We start from the raw sequence: 23,220 nt of genomic DNA on the forward strand, positions 1-23,220 counted from the left end.
TATATTAACAATCTAAAACCTTTTTGTTGACAAAACGGCTTTTCGCCATTTTCCATCATAATCACAAACGGATTAAAACTGTCAGTTAAAATTCTAGTTTTTGCCATGCTGTTTTGGGTTCTATAATATAGTTTTAGCTTCTCTTAAAACATTTTACGCATAATTTCTATACTCACTCTTACTTTTTAGCAATTCATGTTTTTGAGCATTGTATAAATAGAATTCCGATTCGATTTTATTGTCAAATTAATACAATATTTACAATATCACAATTGGCAATTTGAGCCGTAGTGGCTTGAGGGACAGAGCAGGCTCTCTTGATGAAGTCAAGCGATTTCAAATCCCAGCGATGACTGGTAGTTACAATTTCTGCCGACATAAAATATAACCTGTAGAGTGAGTACAGATTTACTTCATAACTTTTACAGTGAAAACTTGTTCCCTCATAGTAAATGTCTGTTGAGACAACAGATTTATTCTTGCTGTAAATACTTGTTTTAAGATAAGAAAAAAACCTGTCTAATTACGGATTTTCTCCGTAATTTTTGTAGAAAAAACTTGTTTTTGAATGTTAAAATGCCGTTAAGACTACAAATTTGATTTACTTCGTAAATTTTACGGTTCTTACGGTTTAAAATGTTCATTTTTTCAACAGTGAATGTTAAGCGTAACACAAAAAAATATCGATTGTTTTCTACAGATTTAATTATATAAATTTTTTTCAAATATGATTTAATTAAGAAATATAACTCTCTGGCCAATAAAATATTTAAGAAAGACCTAAACGATAATTTATTGATAATATATCAATGTATATTATCAATAAATTATCTATTAGTGTCGACTCAGGACTGTTTTACCAAAGCTACCTTTTACAGATTTTCCATGAAATTTTATTTTAGCATTTGAAGGGATATAAAAAATTTTCTTCCATTTTTTTTAAAAAATTTTTGTATTTAATTTAAAATTATTTTGACTACCACTACGTGTATATGCATTAACCCATCGACGTATCATTTCTTGATATAGAAATGATCTTTGATTGCACTGTAAACAACAACTTGCAACGTCTGAGACACGTCAATTATTGTTTTTACATAAGAAACAAATGACGTCTCCCAGACGTCTTCGAATGTCAAGGGATTAAAAATGTTTACAAATGCATTATTGATATATTCTGGAGTGCTTAAGCTGTGACAAAACGAAATAATATTTTATTATAATTATCTACCACTCGAGTAAGTCATCTTTAAAAAGAGTGAAAGTTGGCATGCATACAATAGTCGAAGATAAGCCAACGTGAACGGAAACCATATAATCTCATTAAGATCTTCAAAGTAATAGTGAAATTAACAACTTCTGACAACATTAGTTGTTACATCTCAATCACCTTAAATGTTGGGAACTCAACTGTAACTATAACTATATGAATACCAGAGAAAAGTTTGTAACCCATTTAGGACTTCTGTTACGGAAACGCAACATCCTATAGTGATGCATAAAGTGCCTTTATGTACCTTTTGGCTCGTGCATTTATGCTTGGGTTTATTTTTAGATTGGCAACTACTTAAGTGTTTAAATATTGTTGCCAAGTTTCAGAAATCCAAATTTAGATAATTAACCTAATATGTTATGGTAAACACAAATGATTTGTTTCGTCAAGACTAATTTCCCGAATAATTTGTTGTTTTTTCGAGAAAAATTTCACGAGTGATTTAATTTTCTAGGATAAATTTGCGCGAATGATTTGTTTGTTCAACAAAAATTTCAAGAAAGATTTGCTTCTCCAAGATAAATGACTTGTTTCTCAAAGATGAATTTTACGAATGAATTGTTTTTTCAATATTAATTTCACGAATGATTTCTTTTTACAGAATAAACTTGCATGAATGGTTTGTTTTTCCGCTATAAATTTCATGAATAATTTGTTTTTCCAAGAAAATTTAAGGAATGATTTGTTTCTTTAATTAAATTTCACGAATTATTTGTGTTTTCAACATAAATTTTACGAATTCCTTTTTTTAAGATAAATTTCACGATGGAAATTATTGTATTATAGGTCTCCATCTAATTGGGGAAAAAAATTTGGAGACCTTCGCCCTTATTAAGTTATGGAAATTAATCAACTCTGCTATGAGTCTGGAATAAATCAATAAATTGTAGGTAAGTTCTCGTTAGGCTAATAAAAGCTGTTTGAATTTAGCTTCCATTTAAGTATTACAAAATCATTCCTAAAATATTCACTTACATGTATTTTATTTAAATTGGAATTTTTTTTCTTGGTACGATTAATTTAAAATATCTATATGTTTCTCAATTTCACTACCAATTTAAAAAAAATTCTAAATCATTACAATCCTGTTTAAATAACTTTTCATTGTAAAGCTTATATGGTTTGGTTTTAAAAAAGGAAGTTTTGTCTTGTTTAAAATTTAGGTTACTGACGTTTTAGAAAACATCAGTCACTCTTTGCTTGTTTAAACCACGCCATACTAATATTTAATAATATCTATACGCCTAGATAAATATTTTATAAGACCAATATAGGTTTTTCGAACCCCTGTTGCAATGGGAGCTTTGCTTTCCAAAATATATAGCATAGAAACTAATCATATCTCCGAAGTTTACAGGTTTATCCCAATAGAGTAATGAACATGATTTACTGTACAAATTTGAATTTATTTTACAAAATATATTAATAAACTAAACACCTATATCACAATGCCAAAGAGATTGGTACAGATATAAATAAAACATTCACACAAAAGTAGTCCAAGTGTAACACGAAATCAGTCTATGGTCTGTACCCGTAGACACAAAGATGATGTATCCCAATTCAATTTGTTCGCAGTCTAATGAGTTTGTTCCGGTGCAATTCAATAGTAAAGGAATAAAATACAAAAAAATCTTCCTAATTCGTAACTTATATACACAGTAGTAAGCAGTGCTCAACTGCGCATGCACTGTCATGCAAGTTAACGCCAAGTCGGCGCCAGTGAAGTACCTATGTGAAGTATCTAGATTTCTAGAAGCTTAAATGATGGTTAGAGAAGTGATTCATCAAAGCTTTCGTGTTTTAAAATTTCGGTACTCCACGTGAGACACGTAACAAAGGTCACTGGAAAGCGACGATTTATGATGTCATCCATCGACTGGCCAATAATTGAAAGAGTTAGGCAGAATCAGTGACGTCACGTTCTTGGCGAAATGGAGGAACTGAAAAAGAACAAAGATTTCATGGAATCATTTGTTTTGTTACAATTGAATGAATAGGTAATAAGAGGTCATTAACAATGGATTATAAGGTATATTTATGATATAAGGAAATTTTTGGTTCATAATATATATATATATATATATATATATATATATATATATATATATGTTCACGTATTCATATATTTTTATGCTTTCTTATCAAAATAAGGATTGGTTTTAATAAATTGTTTTTAACTTGATTTCAAAACTTAATTTAGAAAATGCCTCATATATCTTGAATATAAACTATTTAAAGTTCTTAAAACTTGTGAAATATCTATTTGAAAGCAATGCTAAGGAACAGTTTAAAGTAAAAATGTTGCAAATGTCAAGGGGGAAAAAGCGGATAATCACCAAATTGCTTAAAGCTCATTAAATAATTTAATTATAGAAATTTAATCTTATAATATTTGGCATTATATATTGGCAATATATGTAATATTGGCAATATATGGCATTGAGCTTTGGTGGTTTAGGAGATAGAGCGCTCGCCTAGTAATAATGTGATCCAGGCTAGGTGATGCGAATTCTACACCCGGCTTGTGTTTGAATTATTCTATTGGAAATTTCATTAAAGCTTTTCAATAAATCAGCAAAAAACAAAAACAAAGAAGCTTTGCGACCGAACAACAAAATAAAAATTTAACTTAATCTTACAAGTTGTGTACACATTCCAAATAAAGTTTTGTATAATTGTTTTGGAATTATGTTTAAAACTTTAAAAAATAATAAGAAAAGGAAACTAAAAAACTAATAAAAAAACAAGAATTATAAAACAAGAAAGCTATTTGCAAATAAATAAAAAAACAAAACAACAAAAATAAAAAATTAATGCTATATCAAAATATATGTGACTACTCTATTAATCCAATTAAAAATACGTGTGAATTTTTTTTATTAGAATTATGATTAAAGCTTTTACTTAAACGAGAAAAACATGCGAAATAAAAAAAGGAGTTATGTATCCAGGCAGCCTAAGGGTTAGCAATGCATCACGTGGAGCATTTGTTCTGCTCATCACATAGTTTAGTCAATGTCAGAGTCACTTCTCTGCAGGTGTCTTTATACATGTCTAAAATGTTTATAGTTAATGCGCTACATCACGCAGCACACCGCATATAATCTATGTAGATAATATGCATTAAACATGTAACGCGTTAGGTTTTTCCTGGTTTAGTTGTCATTAAGAAGTGCTTATTTTACTGGAATAAAGACATTAAGAGAAAAGTAATTTTTGATCATTTCAAAGAATAATGCTATTTTTGTTTTTTACAATAGAAAATCTGTCTTTAAATGATAATAACTATACTGAATAGCTAAAAATCCGTTACGAAGAAAAAATGTATCTTATTTTATGCAACAAATGATGTTTTTTTCCTTCTTTTGCCAATGCCAATTGATGTTAAGTCCGTTTTGGTAATTTTTTTTTCCACCTAGATGAAAATTACGAAAATCGATGACTAATTTCCAATTTTAGCAATTTTTATAAACCTAGACCAGTGTTTCCCAAAAGGTGTTCCGCGGAATCATAGGGTTCCGTGGGAGGATGACAGGGGTTTCGAGAATTAGGATATTTTTAACCAGTAATAATTTGCATTTTGATATTTTAAATTTTTTTAATGCATTTAAAACTTTGTGGATCACTCTAGGTTTACCTGAACACATTTTCCTCTAAACTATAAATTTTGATTTATTTATGCAGGTGAAAGAGGATTTGCCTTGAAATGTTTCGCCCACGGTATGGCATCCTCTTAACAAACTGGGTCCCTTGAAACAATTTCCAGAATTGTAATACCCTTTTTCCAAACCAGAAAACTTCTATTGAAAACTTTAGTCAAGCAGGATATTAGCAAGCACAACCTTAAAAACACATTCAAAGTAAAGTGACATACTTTAGTTCTTTGTTGGTTAAAGAATAGTGGTTGCTAAACGTTTAAAAACAATTAGTTTTGAAATTCTAGCCCTGTGTAACATTTATTGAATTTGTGTTTCTGAACTGGCTATATTACACTGGAAGGAATTAAACCAGGAAATCAGTTTTAGAACAAAAATACACTTATCGAATCTTATCCTCATTATTTTAAAATTGCAGTTAATACTATTAAATAAATACCATTGTGCTTTTTCTGGACTTGTACATGAGAGTGTAGCGAGATCGAAGAGCTGACCAGTCGGACACTTGAGAAGGGATGGTTTGTATTCTCTACATAGCCAGAATCGACTGCACTCCAGGGCGTTGGGGTAGAGACCTCGAGGCTGAGGACACCGGAAAGTTGTTTCTAATGAAAATAAATACATAAAAACTTCAGTTATTCATCAATAAGAAATAAATGAACAGAATCATGTGAAAATTTAAAGAAAATTGCGTAGATCGTTTATTGGGGAAATATGAAATAAACAACTCATCACAGCATTATCACCGCAGTTTTAATATTTGCGTAACATCGTAAATGGTTGGTGGATTATGACTGATGATACTGTTGATTCTACAGTTTGTACTACCGGAAGAAAAATTAGCGGCAAATCCTTTTTATTTCTGCTTTCTTTTTTTTCCTTTTTTTTTTTTTTTTTTGCAAGGAATAAATATCCGTGAATATTAACAGTAACAGTTATTTTTCACTGAATCAGTCTTGTATATACATTACAATACTTAGTAAGTCTTAGAAGCAAAGGTTCTTCATTTCCCCATTATGCATTATGCCCAAATGCAGCTATGCATTTTATATATAGCTTAAGCTATATATAAAATGCATAGCTGCCAATTCCTCCGGTTTTTCCGGAGATGTTTATTTTTGCATTTAGAAAGGTAAAGTTATGTGTCTCTATTTAATTATTGACAGAGATGCCAACTTACTCTGGACAGCAAATATATATTTTAAAGTGATAGTTTATCAATTGTGATTCTTGGTTTAATAAATTCAATTTAGTAGATTTTTATCCACCACTATTTCTAAATAATTAGTAAGCTTATATAATTCACCACTTTATGTTAATTGTGTCAAGCAATATACATTAAAAAACAAGCAAATATAGTCAAATATTTGCAAAATTTACTTCGCAGTTATTTACCGTTTTTTTAATTATTTTGGCATGTCCGGAGCAGTTGGCATCTCTGTATTGACTTTATAAATATAATTTAAAATAATTTTGACTACCACTTCGTAAAATATAAATTATGCATTTATATTAATACATATTTTACAGCGTTAAGCATCTCTTCAAAAACTACAAGACCATATAGACGAAATAGAAGACTGGTGCTTAAAATGGAAAACTGCAGTAAATGCTGGAAAATCACAAATATTAATTATACAAAAAAGAAGAATTAAAATACTTCCACAACTTCAACCAAAAATGTTCAACATACCAATAGTTAAAAAAGCAAATTATCTTGGCCTTATAATCAATAGCAAACTCACCTGGAATGATCACATCAAAAGCACAATAGATAAAGCAAATGCAGCAATAATAGCCAGATATAATCAGAATATGTCACTTAAACTAAAGAAGCTTCTATATACAGCAATGATCCGCCCAATACTTACCTATGCCTCACCTGCCTGGACAACGATATCTCAACATCTACTGAAGAAATTAAACCAATGCCAAAACAAGATCCTTAGAAAAATAACCTATGCAAGATGGTTCATCCGGAATACCAATATACATGCAGACCTCAAAATACCAACTCTATCACAGCATATATACAAGCTAAACGCAGATTTTTTCGATAAAGCCATAGAATGTAAAACAGCAAATTTTAATGAAATCTTTAAATTTGAAAATTATATCAAAGATAAAAACTACAGACCAATAGCTGCACATTTCACCTCCGACGCCTCATATCATAACTATCAAAACAAATAATTTCATCAACCTTTCTGAAAATAACGTTTCCTCATGCTGATACAATTCTGAACAACTCCAAAATCAAACAAACACAGTTTAGAGCAAGCTGCTCAATTTATTTTTGATTCCTTTTTAGTTATTCAAGCAAAGAGCTTGAAACATTCATAAAAGCAACTCCATTGCCTGCTTACCTCATTGCTCAACCAAAACTGTTCAAAAATTCCAGATGAATGGGATAGGGGCCGCTTCGCGGCCCAGGTGCCCAGTAAAATCTAAACACTAGGACTAGGACAGCGTTAAGCATTAGAATACTATCAAATCAGTATACGTCTGTCTGTAATTGTGGAAGAATGGAAGTAGGCAGATATGGAAACGGTTTTACTACTAGCTTTTTCTTCTGATCGGAGCATAAGCCATCCTGTGCCCCATGGTAGAAAGTTTATATTAAAGCTATCCGAAAATTTGGTCCTTGAAAGTACACACCCCATCATATAAGGATGCAAAAGGTGCTCTTATAAAAAGAAGTGGTAGGGAATTTACTCTTAAATGTATATATCATATGTACCGCTTAATTCTGTTGGACACTTTCGTTTGAATATGTATTCACATGCTCTTTAGCTACATATATGCATGTCTCTTTAAACTAAAATATAACTCTTGAGTTAACAATAAATACCCAACTACTTTTTTCATAAAAGAGCATTTTGCTTAGTAAGGCTTGTGCTCTTGATTACAGAACTTTTAGGTAGGCCTAATATAGATCAAGATAATCATTTCATTATAGATTGTTTTCGGGAAAATTTATTTATCTAGATTATTTATATGATTTTTAACAGGTATAACATACATATTGAAGACTGTTTTTTTCCTCACCAGAGTTAAAAGCTATTCTAATGTACAAGTGTAAATAGTAATAATGTTGTAACGAAATTTTTCTCCATCCTCTCTTAATTTCAACCTGCTATATGAATATGTTACACAAAAAAAAATCAAACTCATCTATGAATATGCTTACGTGGTAACTTCTCACATTTTCACTCGAGATTTTTTTCAAATATTTAAAGTGGTAGAAAATATTGCGATTTAGTATTTTGTATTTGATTTAACAGATTAAATTTAAAAAATTTATTTTACTTTGATTTTGACCACCACTATTTTTTAATAATTATATAAGACCTCATAATCATGCCGTGAGGTTCTTAACTTATGGAGAAATTTAGTCACCACTTAAAACATTGTGGGGTGCCATGAAAATAAACCCTACCTCAAATTTCATTGTAAAAAAATCAGCGGCAACATTAATAATAAATTAATATTGTATACAATACACTTAAATAGTGAAAAAGGCACTTTATTACAATTAGGGTTGGCACTATTTAACGTTTCAATCTCTGCTGAGATGCATGCAAAATAAAGCACTTTAATCTCTGAAACGTAAAAAGGGGATGTGCCCTTTAAACAGAAAAAGTTCGGTGCTCTGAATTGTTCAGTCTTCAAATTCTGTTGAAAATATGACAAGAACTTGTAGAAAACTATTACTTAAGATGTTGCTTAAAGATTTAAAAGCACGAAAAAAATATCAGACATGTTGTGACATGCATTAAATCGGTCTTTATCTAGTTATGGAAAGTAAATTGATTGCTGTTCAAAAGAAAGGAGACAAAAAAAAAAAATGGCGGAATGGGAAGAAAAAAAACGTTAAATAGCACTCACCGGGAGAGATTGGCGTTTCATATTTTCTTTCCTCGCCTGAAATAAAAACATAAACTATTAGATACATTTTTTTTTTATTACAAGAGATGTATGTAATAATGGGGCAAAAAAGTTTTCGGGTAGGGGCAAAGACGATGCTGTCAGTCATTTTGAACTTGTACCGTCAGGTTATGAAGGTTTATAGCGTAACAAGCAAAATGCTAAATGAAAGGATTTCGTTCAAAGATGTGCCGAGTAACAAGAAAGGTACTAATTAACGATTTGCTTTATTCTGAGTTAATCGGCTTCGTGATTTAGACAGGAGGATTTTTTTAAAAAAGGGAACATATTTTTGATTAGATTTGACGATAATTGTATGATTTTAATTAGATAGGAGTACAAGGTCTAAAGCGTTTGATTGACGTGAAGTATTTAAAAAATACATTTTTAACACTCTTTATTCAGAATGTATATGAATATTCAGCTTTTTATATGGTTGACTTATAAATAACTTCTTCTTATTTTTATTATAGTAAATTTTAAAGAAATTGTAAAAAATACTCATGTCAGTTATAATTCACCTTTAATTGTTCAAAATTTTAATAAAGAGTAAAAATATAATATATCGCTCATGGGCTGCAATAAAGGCACAACTCAAAAAATGAAGATTTGAGATAAGTGGGTTTAAAGTTTTCATTGCTAAGGAAAATGCATAAGAAATACTTTAGTTTGCTTAAACGAAGATTACCTTCATGTTGAATTATGAGTTGTGCTAGTATTTCTGCTGAAAGAATGTGTATTTTCATATTTACACCTGTTCTTAGTCCAAAACGCGCGTTTTTTAAGTTGCGCCACTATTGCAGCCCATGAGCGATATATATTGAACTAGTATATTGAATTAAGGCTGAATTATAAACTTTTTTTTTTACATATTTTAGAACTTTTTTTACCGGGCTTAGTAAACCTGAAAATTACCACTCGCCACGTGGCGAGTCAGCAAAAAAAGTCATGACCTAAATTATATAAACAATAGGCCTCTTTTTCCAATATTTTTTTTTAAATCGTTTAATGATAAAAGTACATCAATGCAAAAAGACTCTGAAAAACAGAATTTTCGTTAAAATGGAGTTCTTTAACAATTTATATATTTCAAAGTTCTAATGTATGCATTAAATGTATTTTGCCTCCCCAGATATTTTTTAATAAAATTCTTTAAAGTCAGTATATTTTACCTCAATTTTGCCACATATTTATATTATTTTTATTGTTGATTTGACTTTTTATAGCCGAAATTGCTTCTAATATGAATTTTTTCTTTGAAAATATAATTTAATCCAAGTAAAAAAAAGTGATAAAAAAAAAGTTGCAAAAAGTGTCTATTAAATGAAAAGGACGTATCGATATCGGTGACCGACTCATTAGGTTTGAGGGAAAAGTGGCTACTTAGTTAATAGAATCTACCAGCCACTAGCTACTAACTGAAATTTTAAATTTTTAGGTCCAGTTAGTAGTATTGTTAAAAGTTGAAAATTTGTAACAGGCTTATTTATTTGTTCATACAATGTTTTCATTTTTAAACTACTACTTTTAATTTTGAAATTACTACTTCTCAATTGAGACTTGAGTGTAAAATGAATTCGTTTTTATTGTTGATTTTCAATTTTATCGTTGTTTTATTCGAATTTTGCTCTTGATATTTAATTGTGACTGAAAATATATGCGATTTTTACAAACACAACTCATATAGGCAAGTATCCATGCATTTGTGAATTGTATCACATGAATAAAAAAAATAAGCATGAGCAATCAAGCCATGAGTAGCTAGAGTACGCATGGCTTTTTACATCAGCTTATGCCCATTCCTTAGCGAGTTCCTAAACTAAATAATAGATAGGGCACATGTTTTTTTAATCTCATAAAATTTCTTTGATTACTCTGTTCAGGAACTTTATAGCAAATTCCTGAACTATACAATATATAGGCCATACATTTCCTTAAATGTGAGAAATATTTTTTCCTCTGTTGAGCGAATCAGAAAGCTCTTGGTTAATTCTTGAACTAATCAAATGATATGCTTTTCTAATTAAGAGAGAAAAAAAGTTATCTACTCTATCGCAACGTTTCCCGAGCATCGATTTATGACACATAGAAATATTTAAAAAATAAAGAAGATTTCGTAAATTTGTCATATTTTAGCTTATTTTCTGCTGCGTTAAGTTTAAAGACAAAGCAGAGGAAAAATAAGCAGTTTGCAAAACAATTTTATGAATTCTAATGTAATGATGGTTAAAATGATCGATATGTTTAAAGGAAATATTGGTTAATACACTCTGATCATTTTAATCTCAGAGTCAACTAAAAATTAATGCAACGCGAGTATAAAAGCGCAAAAAAATTACATAGGACAGTCATTTAAACTTTTTGGGCATTTTTACAAGTACTGCTAAATAGCTATAACATTAAATTTTGATTAAAAAATATTTGTGAGCTTAAAACTGCTTCAGATTGCTAATATTTTAGTGCAAACGTATCATTTTGTAAAAACATACCGGTGGACGGAATTTCTTTAGCTACTATTCCAACAATACCAGCTGACGTAACTTTTGAAGTATCAGCATCGCTAGATTTAACCTTCGTTCCTAGACCCTGCACTCTACCACCAGATTGGGAAGAACTAACGGGTGGACTTCGACTTATACCACCAGTACTTCTACTTCTACCAACAGTTCCTCCATTAGAACGATTTCTACTACCTGCACCAGGTCGTGATGACTCACGTGATTGATTTCTGCTATTTGCACGACTTCTTTGTCCATTTCCATTTCTTACACGTCCTTCAGCTCCCTCTACTCTAGAATCACCAGGTTGATCGGTATTGCTAGAACTTCCAACAGTTTGCCCTATTTCTATTGGAGCCCTAGTTCCTTCGGAAGATTGATTTAAGCCAGAGTTTCCAGCCGCTTCACTACTTGAAGTAGGTCTTTTAATATGAGAACCAGGCAAACTTGAATTATCCTCAACAGCCTTATTCTTATCATTATCCTTTTTTGCTCCACTCAAATTTTGGTTAATTCTAGTGCTGTCTTCATAAGGGTTTGAAACTCCACCGATAGATGGCGTGGTCCGCGTTCCACCTAATCCTCTTGTAATTCCTCTTATTCCATCGTTTCTAGTTGAGCTTAAGTTTCTGTTTCCGGCGGAACCATTGGTTTGTTGTTCAGAGCTTGTCCCAGAGGATGCCTGCCCCCGATTTGGCCCGAAACTGCCTGAAACGGCCCTGCTTGCACCATCATTTGTCAAGTTCCTAGAAGATCCAGAATTCCAAGTATTTCTTCCTGGATCACTAAATCCAGCATCACCACGGGTGCTATCACGCTGCCCTGTGTTTCCCTCATTGTTAAGACTCGTTGAGGCACTGCTTCTTCTTATATTGATGTCATAACCTTTGATGGGCGGTGGAGCTTGAGATCCATATCCAGTTGAAGCAGATCCTTGATGTGACCTTCCATCCCAGCCTATGATGGAATAACTATTTAGTTAGATATATGTCATTGCATCTGGTGCAAGTGCTCAGGTGCCTGTGTGCTCATCCAATCAAACTCGTGCAGGCGTGTTTAGAAGTGTGCCACTTAGTGAAGATGCAAAACTCAAAACAACGTGATGGTGCAGTTTTTACAAACATCATATTTTACAACAAAAAATAAATAAACTTAGTTTAGCGACATTATACCCACACATAAAAACTATCGTAGCTTGAGTGTGAATTATTGATGCAAGAGAATTCAAAGTCACTCATGTTCCATGTAACTTCCTCTTTTTGCAGCATTAAACTATATAATATTATGCCTAAATTCATAGGACACCAACCTTTACCTTTATAATTGTAATTATATATATTATAGTGATCTTTATAATAGACATTTATAATGACGTTTGTTTTTACAGCATCTATTACTCAAACAAGTGGACCAAAAAGAACTTAAGGTATACTACTATGTAAAAATCGACAATTTTTAAAAGAAATTTTTTTATTATTGTTTATAATTTGAAATTCTGTTCAATAGTTTTCTGTATCTCTTTAAATCTTTGTTCTCCGACTTTTAGTTGTGGTTGTTTCTTCGCATGCTGATAGACAAGACAGTTTAGCAATTAAATATTTTCAATGTATTTTCAGAAAAAAGTTGATTTTCAGAAAATCTGTTGACGCTAACGAGCATTACAAAAAGAGTTTAATTTATAGAATTCTTTGAAACTTTGTACGTATAATTTGCATAATATTAGATATATTTTGAACTGAAAGCTAATGTCTAAGAGTGAATTTATCGTTTTTATCATACTCAAATTAAGAATGATTAGAATTTTTCTTTAAAAAATCAATATTGAACAATATATTTAGTTTTTATCTCATTTCATATTTGAAATTTTTTAAAGATATTATTTCAAAACACACGTAGCCATATTATTGATCTGGAAAACAAATGTTGATATTTATGCATTGCAATTTATTATAGAGATATTAGCATGGCTTAAAAAATTTGTTCGTTAAATTTTCCCTCGTTTTGAAGAAAAAAAAAACATTTTTCATAAATAGTTTACAATAGATTAACAACTTTAGGTCCCCTACTTACCAAAAATAAAATAGAAATTTTAGATAAGGCTATTTCAAAAATGAATTGTGCTGTAATCTGTCAGATATAGAAAAAACTTTAATAATTCAGTTATCGAAATAATTAGATGGAAGAATTCGAAAAAAACCATTAAAAAAAAGAATAAGAGTCTCTGCGGTACTTCATGGTAAAAATTAATAATTTTAACTGCATCAATCTCGACATTTTTTAAATTCATTAACACGCCAGGCACACTAGGCTTAGCTCCAATTCCTCAAATATTTCAACGAGATTAAAGCAACCGCATAGCTTGCCAACCCTTTCAGTGTTGCCATATACGCATCTCAAATTTATAACAAGAAACGGAATGAGGCGTGACACCTAACAAACGAGACTAGAACCTCTAAATTACAATTTATGTATATGACGTCGATTTGGGGTCCTCTTTTATTGTGTGGTGAGTTCGTTAAGATTTATGATTCCCTCATAAATGGCCCATCTAGAAAGAAGGGTAGTTTTGAGTCATGACTCTTTTATTTATACGCATAGTGTGGATAAGATGTAACTTAAAGATCATAAATTTTGAAGGTGCTTCTAATTCTTAAAATCCGCCTCTCTGAAAAAAGGTGGAGCTGCTTTAAGTAGGTAATGAAATTAGTCCTAATGACCTGGTATTTGTTTTCTCTTTTGTTATATGAACGATAAAAGAATGAAACCTGCTAATTACCGAACAGCGAAAGGGTTGAATGCGAAAAAAGAAAACAATACAATAAAGTTTAAGCAGTATAATTTAGAAAGAAATTAAACGAACAAAAACGATTAAGGAAAGGGTAATTGTTCATATTATATTATAAACTTTTTTTTTGTTTAGTAAAATAATCTAAATAATTTTAAGACAAGGTAGGGGATTAAATATATGTTAGAAAATAAAATTTATTAAGTATTAAGTAAGTTTTGTTAATTATTTATGAAGAAAAAGTTTAATCCGGTATATTTCTGCACTTCTTTAAAGCATTTAAAAAAGCAAATTTTTAAAGAAAAACTTATAATGTCATTTATTTTAATACTTTATATCAAAATAGAAAATATTTTAAATGAACTGATTTAATTGATATTAGGAAATTAAATATAGATTTAAAAACTATTGGTACCGACTCTTTTCTCTCTTAAAACATTTCAATCTGATTTTACTTTCTGGAGTACTATCCGTCAATAAATCTTTTTTTCCGTTATAACATACACATTTAAAATGTAATTCTATACGTTGTAACAATAGTAAGTATACTTCCGAAGAAAAAAAAAGGAATTAGGTATGAAGTATTTGTAATCAATATAATTTAAAAAGGACTCAAATTTACAAAACCGATTTGGCCTTTTTTTTTCTTTGTGACTACTTTTTTCGTTGTAACATTCTCAACGGATAGTTAATTTTCCGGAGAAAAAAAAAGAGTTAAAAATAATATGCACTCATAACCAGTCTATTTTTCTGGATAAGTAGCAAACGTGACACTAAGTAGAATTCTTTTCCTAAGATAGCACTTAAAAAGTTCCAGATCTGAGTCTGAACCCTTTGTATTCCGATTACTTTAAAATACTGTTTGAACTAATATAAGCACTAAATCATTTAAAAAACACAATACAGTATTTCTGCATAGTTCTTAAAATAATGAAGTTACTAATCATTAAGGTATAAAAAATTTTAATTTTAGAGTGATCACTGTTGATGGCGCTACCTCGACATTGGAGTGCAAAGATTTAAAATTATCATGCAAATATATTTCCTTTCAAAAATAATCATAGCATACTTCAAAACAATACAGGATAGCCGCTTCCGAGAAAAATTTAAGTACTGGTAGGAAAAAAAGTTTTAGTTTCTTGTCCAAAAATTACTTGTAAATTAAATATTTGTGATGCAAATGCAAACTGAATTCCTAAAATTGACGGCAAATTTAAGCCTATAAAATTTAGTATAACTTCAAAGAATTATATACTTTTTTCCAGAGTGTGACCACCCTAAAGTAGCATAAATGGCCACCATAAAATTCTAGCTCCCCACGATATATAAATTTTTATCGAAATAAAAATAATAGGTAAACACTAAAAAATTTCACTGTTCGTTTAACAGGTCATACAATCTGTTAAGAAATAGTGAAATAAAATTATATCAAATTGAAGGTATGAAATCAAAACTAAAACGGTAAAACAATACCGGTCCAACATGTGAGATTTCTATAAATTAAATTTTCTAGAGGCAGTGGAAAAAAATAAAAAATTCAAGTAAATAGAATTTTTATAAGACTTTATAACCTAAACATTAAATAAATAATCTAAAGAAACTGAAGCGGTAAGATATTACTTGATGAAAAAATATCCAAATTGGAAATAACAGTCGACATGTGTCGAGCACTCAAAAACAGGCGCATGTTTTCAAGACTTGCCAGACGTGAATGAGAAGAAATAAAAGTGATTTGAAATTAAAAACACAATGTCGATAGAGAAAAAGGCAAAAATAAAAGTGAAAAACGAAACTAGAAAAACCACAGTAGCCGAGAGGTGCAAATCAGGGTAAAATATATTCCCTCGAGCTATGAAGAGGTATAGAAGAACTAATGTCGTTAATAAGGGATTTAGCATTCATATGAATAAAAAAAGATCCCGGGGCATCAAGATTTACTCCCAAGATTCCAACAATGTGCAACAGTTAATGATTTATCGTATTTTTGGTAACAGACATATTTAACGTATTTCTTAAGTAGGAATTTTAAAGTGCGTCAAGTTTTTCGAATGTAGCCAAGATCACACTGACATGGAATGTGGTAAATGCCCCAGTGATTTTCAAAACTAATAGAATCTTTTCGAGACTTAAGTTTAATTTTGTCAACAGGCCTAAAAATGACCTTGATACCAAAAGAAGAGGGAATATTAGCAATTTTGTAACAAATGAGGTGAACCGGGTTCGAATCCCAGCGATGGCTGGTTGATACGAATTCCGCATCCATCTTGCACCGATCACAGTGTTGACGTGAAATATCCTCAGTGGTTGACGGATCATGGGTTAAAGTCCCTTTACAGTCAAGCTAACCGTGGGAGGTTTTCGTAATCTTCCTCTCCGTGTAACGTAAATGCAGGTTAGTTCCATCAAAAAAAGTCCTCCAGTAAGGCAAATTTCTCCCAATACTTGATCCAGGAGTTCCCTTGTCTTCTGGATTGTGTTCAAAATTACAAGGCTACGGAGTTTAACATTAGTAGTCGTAAGCCCAAAAAATTGGGTCGACTCTTCAACGACGGTTATAAAAATAAAATAAAATTGAACATATTAATCTCTACTTTATATGTATTTTAAATAAAGGTAGTAAGTAAAACCATAATAAATCCATTTTTCTAAGGAATAACAATTATTAGCTTTAATACTTGATGCTTTTTAATCATATCGCACTGAAATTACGCAGTGGGTTATTGGCGAAGGTCTAGTGAGCATTCCTGAGAATGATTCGGAGACAATATTCATACTTCATATCCCGTTTTACAGGGAGGACATATTCACGCACCATCCATCCGGAGATCACAATTTTAACCTGAACCAGAACACGATTAATCTCAAAGTCAATACCAAGAGAGGCATTGATTTACTATGGGAACTTGGAGGACTTTGTGACCCCGAAAGATTCAGCTTGAATCAGTCACCATTTTGTGCGCAGGGAGTCTTCGGCCCGCGGGAATCGAACTCATAGCCTGTCGGACATGTAGCCAACGCCTTACTTGCCTGGCTATCCCGGACTCTTTAGTATTTGGAAAATAAAAAGAGCATATAGGTCCCATAGGGTTAAGTAGACATTTGTATTTTATGTTGATTGAGGGTCATTCAAATATTACGTAAGCATATTTTTTGAAAATTCTGGACTTCCTCTCCCCCTCTCAGCAAAAATAAGCAAATCACGATCCAAAAATCCCTTCCCATGCTTACGTAAGAAGGTCGCAACTTGATTTACCGTAACTTATCGTAACCCCGTATCGTAACAATCTAATTTTAGGATAAAATTGAAATGAAAGTTGTAATTTTTCATAAAAACAAATTTCCATTTTTATTCATTTTATAAAATTTTGTGAAGAATATTCTGTGCAACATGTGTTTTCTTTTAAGGTTCAAAATTCTTGACCTTTGAAAGTCTTCGACGAAGAAACTTTTCTAAATTTTTTTCCCAGTGGCAAATTTTATTCCAAACTTGACATTTTTCTGCGTGCATTTTTTTGTTGCATTTTTTATTTTAATGTTTAAGACAATTTTGAAAATAAGGTGATTTTAATACCTTACGTAAGCATTGCTCATACTCATTTTACCCTCTTGTCAGCAAAAATAACAAGTAATGACCCCATTAGGTTCTTACGTAATATTTAAACGATCCCTAAATCCATAAAAAATTTAAATAAATAAATGAAAAGATTAAAAAAATTTTATGTAAATTGTAAAATAAAGTTTTAAAAAAAATCCCACTTTCCAAACAATTATGAATAATCGATAGCTAAAAGCTATTTAAACTCGTTCGTAACTCTGCTTCCATCACATTTAATTAATATTTAAACTTCATAACTCTATTACCATAAAGTTAAAAAATTCTAGATTGATTATTACTATCATATGAATATAAACCATAGTAAGGAAAAAACAGTAATTTTCACAGATCTTGTATACGTCATGCATGGACCTCATTCCAAATTCTTAAGACTATCTTATCAAGATGTAATTTGTGTTAAAAACCGCTCATTACAGTGATGGTAAAAGAGCAATTTGTGTGTAATATCTCAATTACCTATTGTCTAAAGATATGGCTATAATTAAAGCATCTAGCGGTCGCAGTTAAGAGGCATTTTTCATTGCTTTTACACACACGGGTGGTCTAAAAATGTTAGGGACGTCTACAGATCAGAAGTGGAGCAAATTGGCTAAGAATAAATTAGCATGCATGTCGTTCACGAAACATTGAAAAATCAATTACCAAATACTGATACTTTCACAAATTGTAGCGTTCTATCAACTTTTGCTTCGTTACATATGCATTTTTTATGCTTGTCAGGGCGCCTGAAGTTTGAAGTGTCACATATTGACCCACAGGCAACAGTGGCGGTAAATGTTTATTCCACTCTTTTTTTTCGACCACGCCCTTTGATTTAAGTTTGATTTCGTTTCAGATGGAATTTAACAGATGCGCACACTGTAAAAAATGGATACTCAAATTTCCCATAACTTTTCTTCATTTTTGACGAAAACGTTTCCTAGTATATGTTACAAGTGAGCATTTCGTCAAAGTGACGATATCATCACTTTTTCGAGGAAACGAATCCCGTCAAAAGTAATGTAGCATTTCGCTGTTCTAGTTTCAGTATTCTAGTTTTACAGTCCCCCACAATGTATTGCGATAAGTTTCCGAGTTGATGAAAAATTTTCGTCACGTATTTGAGAGTTCGAATTTTGTCATGGGATTTCGTGACAAAATGATTATCAAAATTAACGAAATACAGCTCAAGAATTTCTAAATCGTCATTAAGTGAGAGTTTTATTTCCGAAAGTGCACTTTCGTTGTTAGTGTTTTTCGATGGTCTTTCGCCAAGCAAAATAAAAAAAGCTACAGTTTGGTTGCTTTTCACTGGAAGCAAAGTTATAATTTAAAACTATAGATAGCATCTTACAGTAAGGAATTATCTGTGCTTTAGAACGGACAAACTTCTTTTAGAAAAACACACAAGTTTAGCGAGATTTTCTCTTTTAGATAAAAAAAAAATTCTTTAAATCAATTAATAATTTTTAATTTTTGCAAATTTTTATGAGTCTAGATCAGCGGTTCCCAATTTGTTTCGGCAATGGAACCCTAAATGATCAAATTTCCTTCGGCGGGACCTCGACTTTCTTTAATTAAAATGTATAAAGAAAATTATGAAAGTATTAAACAATAAAATACTACTCTATTTTGCAAATATTAAAGAAGAATTAAATTTTTCATCGTTTTTTTTCATTGGTTTTATGATCATCAATTAAATTCTCAGGCCTAGGACTGAATCCTATCTGCATATGACTTTTTTTTTTTTTTAGTATATATTCGTAATCCTGAAAATTAGTAAAAATAAGAAGAATTATGGTTTTCTTTAAAATAAAAACTAAAAAGAACTATTACAAACGTTGAAAATTGATAGTATGGCAAAATATTTCTGTTAAAACGAATTCAATTATTTCATTTTGTTTTGAATGCGCCATTTTATAAATGCATACCCTTTTCACCTCTTATTCAGCATGCATTATTAAATTTGTTTTAAAAAAAATTCTATTTATTTTTCCTTAGCCTTTTACTTTAAATAATTTCATACAGGCAACTGAAATATTAAATAAATAATGGCTTACTCATTGGATCTAAACATTAAAGTTTCAAAAATAATTACCAGTTGAAAAAGACATGACTAACAGAACCTCTTTACAGAACGTTACACCATTTGCGAGTCGCTGTCTAGATCATGCAGGATTAGAACAACTTTTTAAATATTAACAAATTAGTTCTAACGATTTTCATTTTTTTATGGCTTTTCTCCATATTGACATTTTGCACTGTTTTTATAATTAATTCTGGTTGAAGATAAATTTAATAGTCATGAGTAATTGTTAACTTCCAACAGTTTTAAAATGACTTGTTATTTGCCAAAAAGCGCTATTTCTTCTTCCGAAAGAATAGTTAGAACAACCTTAAGAGGAGTTTTTATATCACGTTTTTGACGTGTTGCAAAGTTTTTTTTTTCAAGTATAATTAATGGCTTGTAACTTTACAACCACGAACAATAATTCACCATTCTTCGTCTATACCTTTATTTTACTTTTTTTAAAAAAAAACTTCTATTAGAAAGAGCATCATGAAGTTTAATGATGATCTAATATGACATATATAATGATGAAAAAGTTCCATTTGAAATGCAAATTATATTTTCATTCATTAATTCGCCAAGTGTGACTAATTTTTTGACGTGATTTTCATAAGATTATTTGAATTAAAAAGGAACACAACGGATATGCAGAGAAGGAAAAAAGAAATTTTGACTTTATTTTCGTGGCGTGAATACATCGGGGCAACTGTAACAAATTATTAAATTAATACATTGTAATTGCGATTTTTGAAACATTTTAAGAATGCCTTTGTTAAATGTTAAATATAAAATATTCAATCGTTAGATTTAATAGAACTTATATTTTTGATCACCGATTTAATTTCAAAAGCATATTTAATAATTTTTTCAATTGATAAAAAAAATTATCTTGTAATACTTCTTTTAAATTTTTATTTTTTACTCTAATAGACTAATATCATCAGGATAATAATATCAGGAGAGTGCTTCAAACTTTGGAGAGCTCTCCTGATCAAACTATTGAGACCATTTTTCGCAGATTGCGGCTAACCTATATTTTGGGGGTCAGAAATCCGAATTCGTCGAAAATAAGGCATGTTTATTGAGAGAAAGTACGTTTTTGTGTCTAATTTCGTAACTTAAGATATCGTCTGCACTTATTAATTAACATGTTTGAGGTCATCCTCTAAAACCAATAAGATTGAGTCTTGAAGCGTGAAGATTCAATCATTAGATCAGAAGTTATTCAGGGTGATTCGTTTTTTTTTCTTTCTTTTTTTTTGCGCACTGTACATGCAAATAATTTCAACATATATTAAAAGGACAAGCAGACAAATGGGCATCTTCTTAAGTTTTTCTTGGATTAAAATTTTTGTGAAAATTTAAATTATTTTTAAACCTTTGGAAAAACTTCACAGGAACCTAAAATGTTCAAAGGCATTGTACCATTGTTGCGATCTTTAATCCACAAAGAAGCTCGTATAGTCTGCAATCACATGATAAACTTCTGATCTAATCGAAAGTAGCCTCATAAAGAGCTCATTTTAACATTATAGTAGAAACAACGTAGGTATTTAGTAAAAGCAGATTAACCTAACATACTTGACCTTTTGATATACTAATAAAAAATTTAAGTGTCAAAAATAATCATAAGTATTTCACTTTTCCCTATTATTATCCTTAACATATAAAAATCTTTCTTTATTTAATCTTTGTTAAATGTGTGGTCTTATTTGAAAAAAATGCTGCATTAATATCCCTTTTAAAGCCTATACACAAGTTGAAAAGGTGCATTAGAAATATATTGAGAACACACCTCAAATATTTCATTCATTTGTTCGACTGCAAAAGATTCCTAGTTTTATATTAGGGAAAATGGCAACGTCAATTGCCTCCAACAAACGCATACATAAAAAACAGACAAATGACAAATTGTTGCCGCATTATTACCGATTGGAATTCATAGATTGGCAAATGGCAACGCGCTTTAATGACCTACCACCTTTGCGTATCGAAAGAAGATTGGATAATAACAGCTACCTGACAGGCATAACAGAGAGGAGGCAAAGATAAAATGCTATGTCACCAGTTTTTAAATGAACTCGGTTCCATACACTCCTTCCCTACTGGTTTAATAAAATCAATCACTGATGGAATCTTTCGAGTCAAGACCAAACGATTTTTCAATAAAGAATTAAAGTGAAATGAGAAAAAGAATATTTATATCGTCTGCAGTATCCACACTGAATGAGTAAACAGATAACTCACGTCTCAGCCGCGAAGAAGGTGATAATTAATGATATAATTCAATGGTGTGAAGAAGTTCATTATGAAGTGGCTCAATTAAGATAACATAATTGGAAGTTGCGTCCGCCACCAGTTGGACTTCGTTATCTAATGAAGTATCACTTCTTGCATTTCTCAAAATTAACCGACCCTCTTCATTACCTAAAGAACTAATCTCTCACCTTTTCCTTTTTTGTGTGTGCAAATTGGTTATCGGTCTTTTGATGAATGAAAAACAATTTTGAGGCGTCGTGGCAAATACCAGATGGCGTAATTGGTTTCGGTAGCAATTATTGCAAGATATTGCTGAAAGGTCTAGGGTCAAAGATTTCATTAATAACAACGTCCGCTGAGTTCTATATTTAATTTTTATTACTATCAAACATTTCGGAATAGAAAACAACATTTTATGGTAATTTTTTCGCTAAAAAGAAAAACTGTCCAGTCTTATACTTTCTATCTAAGCTTAAATTATTGATGAAATGTAGAAGTAGGCAAAAACTGAAATATTAAAAAAAGGGAGACAAAGGTTAATTTTAATTCTACTTAGAACAAATAAATTCCCCTGTTGTTAATACGAATTCGTGTAAATGTTTCATCAACTATTTACCCCAAAATTATCAACTCAGCTTTATATTTTCAATCAAAGTTAATATAAGAAATGTTAATAGCAATTAAAAACAGCTAATAAACTAGTTGTCGATATCAAGAAACTAAACATTTTAGCTCATAATACTACTTATAATTCTTTCTTTTCTTAATTACATAAAAAGAATTATAACTGAAAAAATATTAGAATTTAAAGTAATATACCGTAATATTGCTCTGCAGTAAAATTTTTTGCCTTGTTATGTCATAGTTAACCTCGTTTCTGTCCCACCCCTCGCACGAAACTGTGGCCAGCTTTGATTTGTTTCCTTCGACTAACATTGTCCCTTTGGCTACCGTGGTGTCGCATGTTTACCACCCATGAATTTCCTTTCTTCTTTTTCGTTCGCAACGACGTATTTACTTCCTTAGATTAGCACTTTTGACCTTTAGATTAGAACTCGAAACCAGTAGATATTTCTTTCATTTCAATTATGAAACTTTTAAGTTTTTATCCAGTTCTCATATTCATTTCGGCTTGAAAGTTATGCAGCCAACA

The 23,220-nt window shown here is 30.8% G+C and overlaps 1 protein-coding gene across 2 annotated transcripts in view; it reads right to left on the minus strand.

Moving 5' to 3' along the window:
* Nucleotides 1-2,677: 2,677 nt before the first annotated feature.
* The window catches only part of LOC107456596 (uncharacterized), a 67,366-nt gene continuing 46,823 nt past the window's right edge, over nt 2,678-23,220 (minus strand). For both annotated transcript variants that reach the window (XM_071186813.2, XM_071186811.2), the window contains exons 4-6: nt 8,821-8,856; nt 5,372-5,537; nt 2,678-3,216 (exon numbers count right to left, since the gene is read on the minus strand). In XM_071186813.2, coding sequence (XP_071042914.2) covers nt 3,192-3,216; nt 5,372-5,537; nt 8,821-8,856 — 227 coding nt within the window. In that variant the 3' untranslated portion in view covers nt 2,678-3,191. The remainder of the gene's footprint in view (nt 3,217-5,371; nt 5,538-8,820; nt 8,857-23,220) is intronic.

This window comes from Parasteatoda tepidariorum, chromosome 9 (genome assembly GCF_982258835.1).
Source record: "Parasteatoda tepidariorum strain Cologne lab strain chromosome 9, Ptep-v5.0, whole genome shotgun sequence".
NCBI classification, from domain to species: domain Eukaryota; kingdom Metazoa; phylum Arthropoda; class Arachnida; order Araneae; family Theridiidae; genus Parasteatoda; species Parasteatoda tepidariorum.